We start from the raw sequence: 13857 nt of genomic DNA on the forward strand, positions 1-13857 counted from the left end.
CCATCCACCATCTTCTATATTCCGGTAATATAGATGGGATTAATCGTTTTCCGGTAAGGTTATATATTATACTCTAATGGCCAACAATGTTATTTGATTTTCCGGCAAGGTAATATCTTTTTCCGGTAAGGTTTTCCGATATGGTTTTATATTTATTTTAATTGTTATATGATTTTGTAATAATCTATTTAGGTTGTATATCAAAATCCAATGTTGAATTGATATTTTGAAGTTATTACGGTTTTCCGGTAAGATTTTCTGGTAAGATTTGTGTTTTCCGTTTTTGTTTGTATTTAACCTCTCTCTCTCTCTCTCTCTCTCTCTCTCTCTCTCTCCCTATCTCTCTCGGCTTACTAACTCCACCATCCACCATCTTCTATATTCCGGTAATGTAGATCAAGATTAATCGTTTTCTGGTAAGGTTATATATTATACTCTAACCTTTTTATCTTTTTTTTCATTGTTAACTGATTTTTTTAAAATCAGTTTAGGTTCTAAATCAAAAACGGCGATGAAGCTAATATTTCTACGTTTTTACGTTTTTCCGGTAAGTTTTTCCGTTCATGTGTTATACCTATAGTCACAAGGATCGCTTAACATGCCACGAATTTCGATCTGGATCGTGTGTACCCAAACGCGGTACGAATAAGATCTGGGTACGCTTTGGATCGCGATTCAATTGCTTCAATTGGTGTTCAGATCTTCAATTCAATGGTACCTGATGCTATTAGGATCGCCAACCAATTCAATTCGAACCACGATCTGATTCAGTTGAAACCGTGAACGCCAATTTGGAAGGTTACGACGTTTCTATAAATTCAATTAATTGGCCCTGTAATTACGGTTTCCAAAAATCCAATTGATTGAAGCCATAATTACGAATTTTGGAAGAAAAGGGAAAAGCTAAAATTATATTTGTTAATTCTACCATTTATTTATGGTTAAAAATTTATTTAATTAAACAGAACAATTGATTTTGTTGATTTATTTAAGTTGATTTATTGTTGCAGAACAATTAATTCTAAAACTATTTGATTAAAAAAGTTTAAATTTCTAAATTTAAATTTAAGTTGATTTTTTTATTTAATTGCTGGTCAAACGGTTAAGTTGGTCAAACCTTTTTAAATTGTCTGGTCAAACATTAAAGTTGATTTAACCTTTAAGTTGAACTTTTTAAATGGGTGATTAAACAAACATTCGTAATTTCTAAAATTACCATCAATAAAATTTATTATTTCTAAAACGATGCATTTTAAAATTTATAAATTTCCAAATTTAAATTAAAGTTGAATTTTATGAATTACTGGGTAAATTTTTCATAACATGTAACATTACCACGATTAAAATTTATTATTTGTAAAACGAATATTAATATTTAATTTTCTCATTTCAGGTTATGTTCCCAAGTTGATATAGCTAATTTCATGGGTTGAAGATTTGTTTATAAGATATCTAATTTTTTGTTTAATATTGATGTATATTTTTGTTATTATTCATGTATTTATGTATTTTTCACAATTCATCTAATTTATTTGATTATTATATAATCAATCATATATAGTTGTTAATTTTATCCATTTAATATATTTTAATCAGAACCGATGTATTAAAGAAAAATTTATTTTTGTATCTTTTATTTATCTATTTATTAATGATATTCTCTATAATTTATAATAATTATTATAATTTTAGTATTTTGTTATTATTAATTCATTACCTTTTCTAATTAGTTGTTACATCTTATTTTGACAGAAATAATAACTTTTACATCTTACCATTTTTATATTTCAATATATTTGACTTAAAACATTATTATGTTATTATATTGTAAGATATATTATATTTTATATATATAACCAATTACGTTATATATGGAAAACCCAATAAATAAGTTATAAAGTTTTCATGATTTTAATTACAAGATATTTAAACTTCTTTTAATTCGGAAATTGACCAATCTTTCAACTAATTTTTAAAGGTTTTAATACTCTCTATAATTTTAAACTCATTTTAAAATCTTTTCCATAATTTTTTTAGGTTTTCAAAGTAACCGATTTGATTTTCATATTTGTAGTCATTTCTAAATTAATTAGTCATATTAGTAAATAATAACCGTGTTATTTTAGAACACAATATTCAAATTGACATAATTTCTAATAATCAATACTATATATGTGATAAATTAAATAACCGTTTTATCATCATTTATAAATATGATTCGTCACATATGATCTAGTGAATATTATTAAACATGACAACTTTTCATAATTTATTAATAATATTATTCCCATGAATCAAGATATTTCAAATTATTTCTATCTTTACATAGAAGACCAAATTCAAACTTAAAACTACAAAATTTAAACTCCTTTTTAATTAACATATTTAAACTTCTTTTATATTCGAAAATTGACCAATCTTTCAACAAATTTTTAAAAGTTTTAATACTTTCCATAATTTTAAATTCATTTCAAAATCTTTCCATAACTTTTTGAAGTTTTCAAATTAACCGATTTAATTTTCATTTTGGTAATTATCTTTAAATTAATTAGTCATATTAGTAAAATTAAAACCGATTTGATTATTTTTTGTGATTTGGCATTAACTAGAATAAGTTATCATTTTAATATTCAAAATACTGATTGTCAAACTTAAAATACTTACCATAATTGTAATTTAATATTACTTTAATTTACGTGAATATTAATTATTAACTAATACTAAAATAATAACCGCGTTATTTTAGAACACAATATTTAAATTGCCATAATTTCTAATAATTAATACTTAATATATCATAAATTAAATAACCGTTTTATCATCATTTATAAATATTATTTGGCACATATGATTTAGTGAATATTATTAAAAATGACAACTTTTCATAAAATATTAATGTCACTTTCTATTTCAAAAATTAAATTAATCACATATTAATTTCTTATTGTTATTATCTGTAGTAGATTCAATTGATTATGAGATTTCACACCCGAAATATAAGTTTCTTTTTATATTCACCGTTTTAAATTTGGTTATGTATGTTCAATATTTTTTTTTGAATTTGTGTTCACAAAATATTAATGTCACTAAATTTCTCAATAATATATAATAAACACGTATTATATTTTTATCCATTTTAACTAAAAAGTTTTTTAAATATAATATAAATCTTCTAATTATAACATCTAAACAATTTGATAGTCTAAGTCTTCATAATGTTTTCAAAGAATATTAAAAATATTTGATAATTTATTTCCTATACATTTATATTTTGTTTTCATTGATTTTGCATCATATTTTTTCACCTTTAATTATTTTCAAAGTCAACATAAAATTTTTTAATCTTTCCAAAATTATTTGAAAATTCATTTATTGTAAAATGTTTTCAAGTTTTCCAATTTTAACAAAATATTAATGTCAGTGATCATTTAAAAGTTTGTTGCAAGATTGGTCAAAAATCAAACAAAATTTCATAATTTTTTAAAGTTGACTAATTCCAATTTTTTTATATTTTGTAACTATTTTGAAAATATTTCAAAACAGGTTGTTTTAGAAGAGTATAAAATTTGTTAGGTATAAAATGACTGCCAAAAAAGGTTTTTATATTTCAATATATTTAGTGACAAGTTATTCCACCCGCGTGTCACGCGGGCATATACCCTACTATATATATATACACACACACACACACATACACAAACATGCAAACAAAAGCACCACCACCACCATTTCATAGCCACAGTCTACACCACCACATACCTCCACCACTTCAGCCTCTATTGCCACCTTCACCCCTTCTGCTAGCCTCGTTGCTTTCACCACCACCAACAGCCTCCATAGCCTCCATCATTACGGGTCATGTTCGAATCAATTTATTGTTTGCATATTGTGATGGATGGTTGGATAATGATAAATGAGGTAGTTGTTGATCAAAATCCCAAACTCAAATGAGCTTTTCTCCGTGGCCACGTTTTTTCGGCGAGTTCCGCCGTTAACAATAAAGCAACTATTCAAGGTAATAAACATTGCGTTCTACTCGTTTATTTATTCCGATCAAAAGCACTATGCTAATGTATTCAAACTGTAAACACGAAGATTGAATTTTAGCAAAGGAAATTCGGATGGTCTAGGGTTTGGCTGTTGATGTGGCTGCTTACGATAGTAGTGGTGAAGGCTGGTGGTGATGGTGAAGGCAGTGGAGCCTGGCGGTGGCAGAATCCGGCGTTGGTGGAGGCCGATGTGGTGATGCAAACGGTGGTGAAGGAATGATGCCGATATATGTAATGGTGTATATATGTTTGTGTGTGTGTGTGTATATATGGCATGCCACATAAGCAAAAAATTGTCACGTCAGCAAAAAAACTAACGAAATTAGGGTCCGTTAAGTTCGGGAGTGATAAAAGAAAAGAAGCTACAAGTTGGGAGTGGTGGGAGACAAATCATTAGTTGGAAGTGTTATCTACCAACGAGTGAAAGTTAGGGGTATTAAAAATCAATATCCCAAAAAATTATTTGTTCAATATAAAATTAATATTATTTATTTAAATGTGTCTGTTTAATATAGTTTTTTTTTTAATATTTTTAAAATAAATATTTTGTTTTTTTAGAAACATTAGTGATTACTTTCACTTGTTTGTTGGTAAGATCTTTCCCTTAAGTTGATTTTCTTTAATATTCTTGACTTTGATTATAAGGTTTAATGTATTAGATGATGCGTGTAGTGTGGTGATTAAGAAGGCTGTGTTCTTGTATTTCTTGGTACATATTGACGTATACCTTTTGACCAAATTTTGTTCAATTTTCTCATAAATAAACGAATTTGTGAAAAACTCAGAGTTAAGTATTCGCATGTTACATTAATAATCAAACATGAGTATTTTATGTAAACTGAAATTTTACAGTGATTTGAGAAGTTGGAAATTTAAACCCAAGTAAAAAACGGATTGTTGACTCAAAAATCACAAAAGGGTTTTCTATCAAAGGGCCATACGAATCGTATGGAAATTCTCCGAACCAAAAGAAGTCTATATTGTGTATGCTTTAGAATCTCTGATTACGTTGTCTCACAAACTGTATGATCGATTAAGGCAAGGGGTGGGAAATGGGTTGGGTTGGGTCGAAACGAGTCATGGTCGGAACAGGTTATGGTCGAAACGGATTAGGGTTGGAATGGGTTAATAGAAAAAAAATGGTTGTTTTGGTTTGGTTTGGTTCGGGTCGGGTCAGAACGGGTCATGATCAACATGTTTGGCTTGGAACGAGTATGTATCGGAATGGGTCAAAACGGATTTCACGTTGTTTTTTTTATTTGTTTTTTTTTAAACGAGAAAACCAGATGAAACTTTTTAGATATTTTACTCTGATTGAATAAGTTGGAAATTTAAACCCAAGTAAAAAACAGATTGTTGACTCAAAAATCGCAAAGGGGTTTTCTATCGAAAGAGCCATGATCATGATGTCGATGTCCTATATATATGTGCCGTTTTAAACAAATGGCGGGGTGTGATACAACCCCCTTCCTGCTGCAACTACTCCATCAGTCCATCACCATAGGTACCACCTCCACTAACACGCCCACTATCTCAGAGACACCCACTAACACTTCGTTTGTCAAGCTTGAGAAATAAAACTCGTTGTGTTAGCTGTTGAGTTTTGTGAAGTATTCGAGCTTGGGCCCATGTTTGTGTTTCTTATTCACTAAGTAATTAACTATAACTATATATTCTATAAATAACCATACTATGTAATTGTAATCTTTGCACGTGCATATAATATTGACCAAACCATATAAATCTTTTTTTTGTTTGTCGTTAATTATTTTTTTATTTACTGCATCATAACCGTGTGTGCGTAGTTGATAGTCCGTTTGTGTTCATGTTGTCACTATCGCATTGTGGCCTAACATTAGCATATTGTTTTTATTAGATTTAAAATATGCCTTCTCTGTTCAAACATCCATTTTGATGTTTGGACACCCTGGCCCATCTATACGAGTCGTATAGCTCATACTACTCGTATAAGTGGCAGCTTTTTGTCAGTATCCGTTGACCAGTTAATACGAGATGACCTATAGGAGTGGAGGCCTATATAAGTTGTATGAGCTATACGAGACAATTTGGATTTTTATATACGAGTTGAAGCCATATGAGGTGTATGGCCAATACAAGTGACATATTTTGTCCTTTAACCAAGTTTTCCAAGATTGATTATACGAGCTGTATAGGCTTATACGAAATGAATTTAACATTTTTTCTACCAACATTAGTAACATTTATTTGGAATAGATAAAATTGCTTTTTTTTTCAAACACGTATATGAGCATTATTGTCTTTACGGTTTAAATTATTAAACACTAGAAATTCTCACTATAAAAACCATTCATGCTGCAACCCTTTTGAAAAAATTATCAGATTTTTCTTGTGACTAACTGAGAAAACAATTATTTCTCGTCCCATTTGACATCTGGAATATACACTACAACATTTTAAGTTTGTTTATAGCTCACTTTTACACAACTGAATATTAATAATTTATTTTTTAATTAATTTTATAAAAAATACTAGTTATAAAAAACATAAACTTTTAGATTTTGAGTGTTTCTCATTTTTTTTTCAAATTTATGATAGGCTAGAAAACAAGAACATTAACATAAATAAACATAATTAAAGATAAACATTACATCATTAAATTTATAAAATAATTAAAGATGAACAAATACATGGTTTTAATGTATTATAATCGAACAACCTTCGAACAACGGGAGTGTCTCGAGGCACTGGCCTTTTATAAGTCGTCATTCGATCTTGTCCAGTAGCCGTTGATAATTCTTCTTGCACCACGTACAAGCTAATCTCATGAACCTCGTGAACACCAATGTGTGATGTTAAACGTGTAATGTCTTCCGCAGTACTCAATGGAAGTAAACTTGTATCCAGATCACCCGTCACTGTTTAAAAGGAAGACCATATATTGTTGGTTTTTTGATACCCAAAGTTTGGCATTATTATATTTATATAAGAGACTTTGAAGCTTATATAAGAGACTTTGAAGCTTTGAATTTGTAGGAAGTTCACATAATTTATGGCGCCGGCGATGTATAATATCCTTCTCGGCAAAGCTGTAAAATGACCATAGTGGTAGATCTTTAAAGTAAAGTACCATGGTTTATCAGCGTACAGGTCATTTTTCGTACTAACTACTTGATCGTATTTGTCATCACCTTGGCTTACGCATCTTATACACCACGATTTTGAATCAATATCCTCTAAGTAGTTGAATCCATCGTTGGGTGACACCGTAGGGTATAACTAGGAAAGAAAATAAGTTAAGAGGAAAGCAAATGGAAATGAGTGAAACTTAGTGAAAACAAAAGTTAATAGATGTAATTTATAGTGAAGAAATTGAGATAGTGTCAGCAAGGTGCTATACTAACAACATGACCCACCATCTAGACACACATACACCACATATATGAATCGTAAAAGGTTCTAGGACTCTTATAAATGGTGTGTGGGGAAATATTGTCGTTAGAAATAAGGCCTATAAATACATATATACTTCATATTTAACAATATCTTTACATCAATCTTGCATATTCCATCTTTCAAACCTTTATTTTTTTTTTCCAAATGGCGCACCAAAGGGATAAAGAAGATGTTAACGATTTTTTCTCTCAACCAGTTCTGAAATTTGCAAGATGGACTTATTTTTTTAAATCTATAATTACGCGTACAAACCATATAACAATATAATAACAATACCACATAACATAGCATACCACATAGAATTTCATGTGGTGGCCCTCGGTTTCGATACATATTATGTACCATAACCGGCCTTTTGAACATGAGTAAGTCTATCTGCGTACGCATGACCTCGAAATGTTGAACGAGTTAATGGTTGTGTGTATCATCAACCACCCGCAACCATTGTATCATCGCAAATAATTGCCTATTAAGCTAAAATTGCAACAAGTTTTGATTGTACTAGAACGCCTAATTGTCCAGTGCAATTGTATGACCCGCTATGATCACACTTTAACCAAACTTTAACAATTTCTCCACCAGCGTTTGTCTTCGATCGTTGGTATGTACGATCTGAAAAGGGTTTATACATGGTTGACTCTAAGGGAGGGTCGGGTGGTCAACGGACCCCGCCCGGCACCCGTTATGCCCGATTTTTTTTAATATATATATATATATATATATATATATATATAGGGTGAGGATCTTAAGAGAACTTTTTTAAAATAAGAATTTTGAGAACCATTTTGGGCAAAAAAACCTTGAAAAAATATTAAAAAATTGTAAAACGAAAAAAACAAAAAATTTTAAAAAGTAAAAAAACCAATAATTTATATTTTTCATCCCAGTTTCATAAAAAAACAAAACCTAATTATACACATATGTATATTTTATTTAATCTTGATATACATAGTGTACACATATACATATTATCATTTATCTTAATTGTACATATATGTATAAAGAGTAACATATATAAAATTAAAAATAAATATTATACATATATGTTACTTTTGCCAAACCGATATTGTTTTATTTTTTTTATGAAATCGAGATGAAAAATAATTTTTTTTTGTTTTTTTACTTTTTTTTATGTTTGCATTTTTTCATTGTTTTATAATTTTTTTTATTTTTCTTAAAAAAAGTTTTTTTTGTTTTATAATTTATTTATATATATATATATATGTATGAAAAATAATATGTATATTTGATATTTAAACTTAATTACACAACTACTAGCTTGGTTTAGTGACAAATGAGAATGTCTTCTAACTAAAAGGTTGTGGGTTCTGTCTCATTTGAAACATTTTAACTCTATTTTATACAAAAAGTTTTTCACACAACCCAAATCATAATTAAGTATGCCAATTTAAAAAAGTAAATTGTTTAAACCCACCAAAAATACCCTTTTATTTAAGGCCCGATTTTTTTTCACCTTTGCCCCAATTTTTTTTAATAATTCTCGGAGACGGCCCTGGGTGTATAAAGATCCAAAACAACTTGTATATGCATACTACTTGCCTAGACAGTATACAAAACGACGGTATACGAGTAGTATAGGCTATACTACTCGTATAAATATCAGCATCATCTTGTATAAGTCATATGACTCGTTTAATAATCTGATCAAACACCTTTTCCAAAAAGCTGGTGGATGTCAGAGTACGGAAGTCTATACGACTCGTATAAGCTATACGAGTCGTATAAAGGGTGTCTGAATTTTAAAGGTGAGTGTCTTATTAACAATACGTACATGTCGCTTTGGTCCTCACGCAATATGTATATGTCATATAGATTTACGTCATTATTAATCTCTCTCTATATGCAATAACAGATAGAGGTGCACAAACCAGTTTAAAACTTAAAACTGGTTCGTGTTAAAACCGGTTCGGGTTGGTCAACAAAAGTCAAAACCGGTTTATGATCGGTTTCGGTTCGGGTTGAAACCAGTTTCTTACCATGTTACAATCGGTTTCGGTTCGGGTTTTGAGCGGTTTCGGTTTGGGTTTTGACCGTTTTTTGTCCGGTTTTGGCCAATTTTGGTTCGATTAACCGGTTTGAAACCGGTTTTGGTGGAGAAAATTACAAACAAGTTCCGAACAAGCGGTTTCAATCGGTTCCAAACCGGTTTCTACATAATCGGTTCAAACCGGTTCGGTTTTGGTTCGATTTTCGGGTCGGTTCAGTTAACCAGTTTGTTTGCCCACCTCTAATCACAGACCATTGATTGACAAATTAAATATAGCAAATAATTTGTAGAAATGCCCGCGATTCTTCAAACCTTCAAACTAATAATCAAATGTAATTTCGATTATACACATCCGTGATATGAAGGAAGGACTGGACAAGAACTGAAGACGATCGATGACTGAGGAACAAGTAAAATCTAGTTAAAGTTAAGGTCTTAAATTACGGGGGCGATTTTTGGTAATTCTAGACCGCATTCATTAGTCGATGAATATGGAATGATCTAAGTTGACAAGTTGGTTTAGTTTCCTAATTGTAATGTAATTTTTATGCTAGTGTTTTGGTCACCAAGTTAGTGTCAGATCTATAAATATGACATTGATTAAAGAATTATTGTAAGAAGTGTATTTTATCTTTCAAAAATTAAGTGTTTGGTTGGTCATGTGTCTAGAAAAGTTATATCTTGTTTCGATAAAAACTAGCTACATTTTGACTCTACCCAAATTAAGTCGTAACCCGTTTTGACCAAACCAATTTGCAAAGATTTTAAAATGCACTTGAGAAGCTTATCACATCGACACCTAACTCTGTTTTAGTTTGTATTTAATTTAGAGTTATGCAGTATGCAGATATACGTGTCGATGACTATTTTTTTTTAATTTAGAGAACGTCAATCTCAACTTATCCAGCTACCATCATATAAGCTATTCTCACAGATAGTATTATATTTTAATTTAAATTAAAGTTAAATTTGTTTTTCTTTTTTCTCGTATGGCTGGGCCAACATTTGTAACTTCAGTATAAGGTTAATAATTTTCTTATATGTGACATATTCAAAATTCTACCGATTTTAGTCTCATCCGAGTAATCTTTATTAATCTTTTTTAAAAAACAAATATATTTTAAGATCATTGTTTATATGTGAGAAAATGGTAATTTGTTTTCTATATGTACGAGAAAAGAATATTTATTTTATATGTAGTATAATTAATATTCGAATATTAAAAAATGTTCGATTCCACCGACTTTGTCAACACATGACACTACATAAACAAAAAACAAACTATATAAATATGAAATATCCATCTTAGTTTATATGTTGTATTTGGTCAAGGTTGATGGCTGTTGAAAAACGAATAATTTGAAAAAAAATAATGATTTTTTTAGTAGGAGAGAGTGAGAGACTAATTAAAATACTACAAAAGTATTATTTTAGTACCATGATGTGTAGAAACGTGATCGCCTGTAAATGTATTTAACTATTATAATCAAGAAAGTAATTGTTAATGTAGCCAATTTGAGCGCATTGTACGCACTAGAATGGCTAGGTCAAAGTTGATGGGCTTTGTTCTTCATCATATTAGCCTATAAATACCATAAAGATTATTCACATTTCATTGCAACAACAACATCATCTATTTTCCCCTCACAAATTTTCTTTGAAATTAACCGATCATGTCGTCTGCTATTGTCCAGGTTGAGATCCCTTCTAAGTTTCCGGCCGACAAAATATTTAAAACTTTGAGTAATTTTGATAACATCGCACCTAAGGTTAAGCCTGAAGTTTTCAAATCGATCGAGACAATTGAAGGAAACGGAAACGTTGGAACAGTAAAGATCTTCACATTTGGTGATGGTAAGAAATCACACTCATTTAAAATCAATAATTATTTATTTATATTTTTTGCATGAATTATACTTAAAAGTTAATATATTTTGAAACTAATAGTTCTTACTTTTTATCCACTACAGCCGTACCATTCACAACCGGAAAATATAAGGTTGATGCGTTAGATGTAAGCAATCATAGCTTTAGCTACTCGTTCGTTGAGGGTGACATCTTGATGGGCATATTAAACTCAATTAGCTATACAGTTAAGGTTGTGCCTTCTTCAGACAGAGGAAGTGTGTTTACACAAACTGTTACTTATAATTACAAAGGTGACGAGAAACTGTCAGAGGAGATTCTTAAAAAAGAGAAAGAAACACACGAGGAGACCTACAAGGCAATCGAGGCTTACGCCGCTGCTCATGCTTAAACTTATTAAAGATCTCAACCTACGTATTTCGCTTTTCACTTTTCAATGTTGTTTGAAATAATGGACAAGGTTCAAGTTGTATCATTGTTGTACCATGTTTTGGTTTGATGTGAGAAAAATTGATGAATGAGTGATTTTAAAATAATCTGTACCGAGTTTATGACGTAATTATTTTCTTGATCAACATATATTTTCTTTAGTTTTACTTTTTATATGTTGAATGTGATTGAATCTTACTTTTTATATCATTTGTTAACAGTGACGGGTTTTAAGAAGCCGGCCAAGTAATACTTATTTGGATGTAATTCTAGCCTGTCTGGATATTTGAGTTTGAATCCTCTTAAGTCAAACACTCAAAACTCAAATTTAATAAATTATGTGGACAACTATATCTTTATAATAATAAATAAAAACATAATTGTGTCGAGTGACACCTATTTAATTGGCCTATATTTGTGCCATTTAACACTATTTATGTTCATTCTTTGAAATCCAATTTGTCTAATTAAATTAAGTTAATTAAATAGATTAGAAAGTTAAAAATCATTGTTAATAACTATTTAACTGAAAATATTACAAATTTCAAAATATGTTGCATATTTAATGTATTTTATCAACGTTTTGAAAGTTTTGTGTATTGAATATACTATGTTCTTCCCACACCATTTGGTGTGGTGGCAGAGGTGATTTAGTTTTAAAGTGATAGTCATTGATTCAATCCTCACTATTGATGGTTTGTATATAATAATGTATTTGGCTGTTAAAAAAAAGTATATACTATGTTCTTATCAATCATGTAACTTTATTGTCAGAACATGTCTTTTCATGATTTCTTGATATCAATTTTTTTTGTGTATATGAATACAGACTACGGAGCATTTTTTTCAACATATAGATTGCAAATTTATTATTGAGTTGTAGTATTTTTTGTCGATACAGATCAATTTTAACCTTCTTTTAGTTTTTTGATCATTATTGGAAATGGTGTGAACAGTAGGGGTGTTAAACGGATTGTGTTTACAGGTCTAACCAGATACGAACCTGAAATTTTGACAAGAACTCGAATACGAACCAAACTTGAAAATCATGTTAGGCATGTGAACCCAAACATAACATGCTTATTTGTCGGTTAATGGAACACCATCCACTTGACCCGAAAGTTTTTTTTTTTCACATGTTAATACTTTGAATTTACGTTCACAACAAAGAATACCAATTTATGTAAAACAATTGCATTTTAAATATAAAACTATATGTCAATTTCCTTATTAGTTTAAGAGTTAAGTGCCATACCTGTGGTTTACTCAATTACGCAACTTAGGTACCGTTTTTGAATTTTATGCAAATGGCTACTTCAGGTTTCCAAAACTTGCCATTTTAGTACTTTTTTCTAACCCCGTCTATTTTTATCCGTTAAGTCAGGGGTAAACTGGTAATATCCTTAACCTATTAGATATTAATAAGTTATAGAAAGTTAAAGGACTAAATTTTTAAATAATAGTTTTAGATAAAAATAAAGTTGGAGGACCTTTTTGCAAAAGTTATCAAAACTTGAATATATGTCTTGTGTGATGTTTGTCTTCCTGACCAAGTTTGACCGTTGCTCTTTTAAACGCAAAAACAGAGACACTTCAAAAGGTTATCACCATCCAACACCATCGTCTTCAAGGCAACACGGAAATCAACCGGCTAACATCCTATCTAGAATTGTGGCGGAACCCTAGAGTTGCAGGTTTCCGTGACACGGGTTTCTTGCCGGAGCCCTTGAAAAAGCTTGTAATTCGTCGTTTGGAAGTTGTTTTAAACAATCCACAATTCAACAATACTTGTGAAGATCGATTGTTCGATTTCTGAATGCTTGATTGTTCAAGTTGATGTGACATGTATTGAGTCGGTGGTGGGTGAGTCCGATAACGGTTCAGGTTGTGGGTGGCGGTTAAGTGGACGGGGGGTGAGGTCAGTTGGACTAGGGTTTTGACTTGGGCTTTCCAACGGACTATCCGTTGGGTGGAGATAAGTGTAGCCGGAGTGAAGTTTATTTTTTTTAGTAAAAGGGAAATAGTTTAAAAGAAAAGATGAAATAAATAAAACAATGTAAATTACCATAT

At 30.2% G+C, this 13857-nt stretch overlaps 1 protein-coding gene across 1 annotated transcript; it reads left to right on the forward strand.

The window, feature by feature from the left end:
* Nucleotides 1–11096: 11096 nt before the first annotated feature.
* On the forward strand, nucleotides 11097–11946 carry LOC143533142 (root allergen protein-like). The gene is made up of 2 exons (XM_077028003.1): nucleotides 11097–11346; nucleotides 11463–11946. The coding sequence occupies exons 1-2, from the start codon at nucleotides 11166–11168 to the stop codon at nucleotides 11747–11749; spliced, it is 468 nt and encodes a 155-aa protein (XP_076884118.1). The 5' UTR covers nucleotides 11097–11165; the 3' UTR covers nucleotides 11750–11946.
* The last annotated feature ends 1911 nt before the right edge of the window (nucleotides 11947–13857 follow it).

Source organism: Bidens hawaiensis, unplaced genomic scaffold (genome assembly GCF_021521415.1).
Source record: "Bidens hawaiensis isolate Kalapana, Puna unplaced genomic scaffold, B.hawaiensis_p1.1 tig00009619_1, whole genome shotgun sequence".
NCBI classification, from domain to species: Eukaryota; Viridiplantae; Streptophyta; class Magnoliopsida; order Asterales; family Asteraceae; genus Bidens; species Bidens hawaiensis.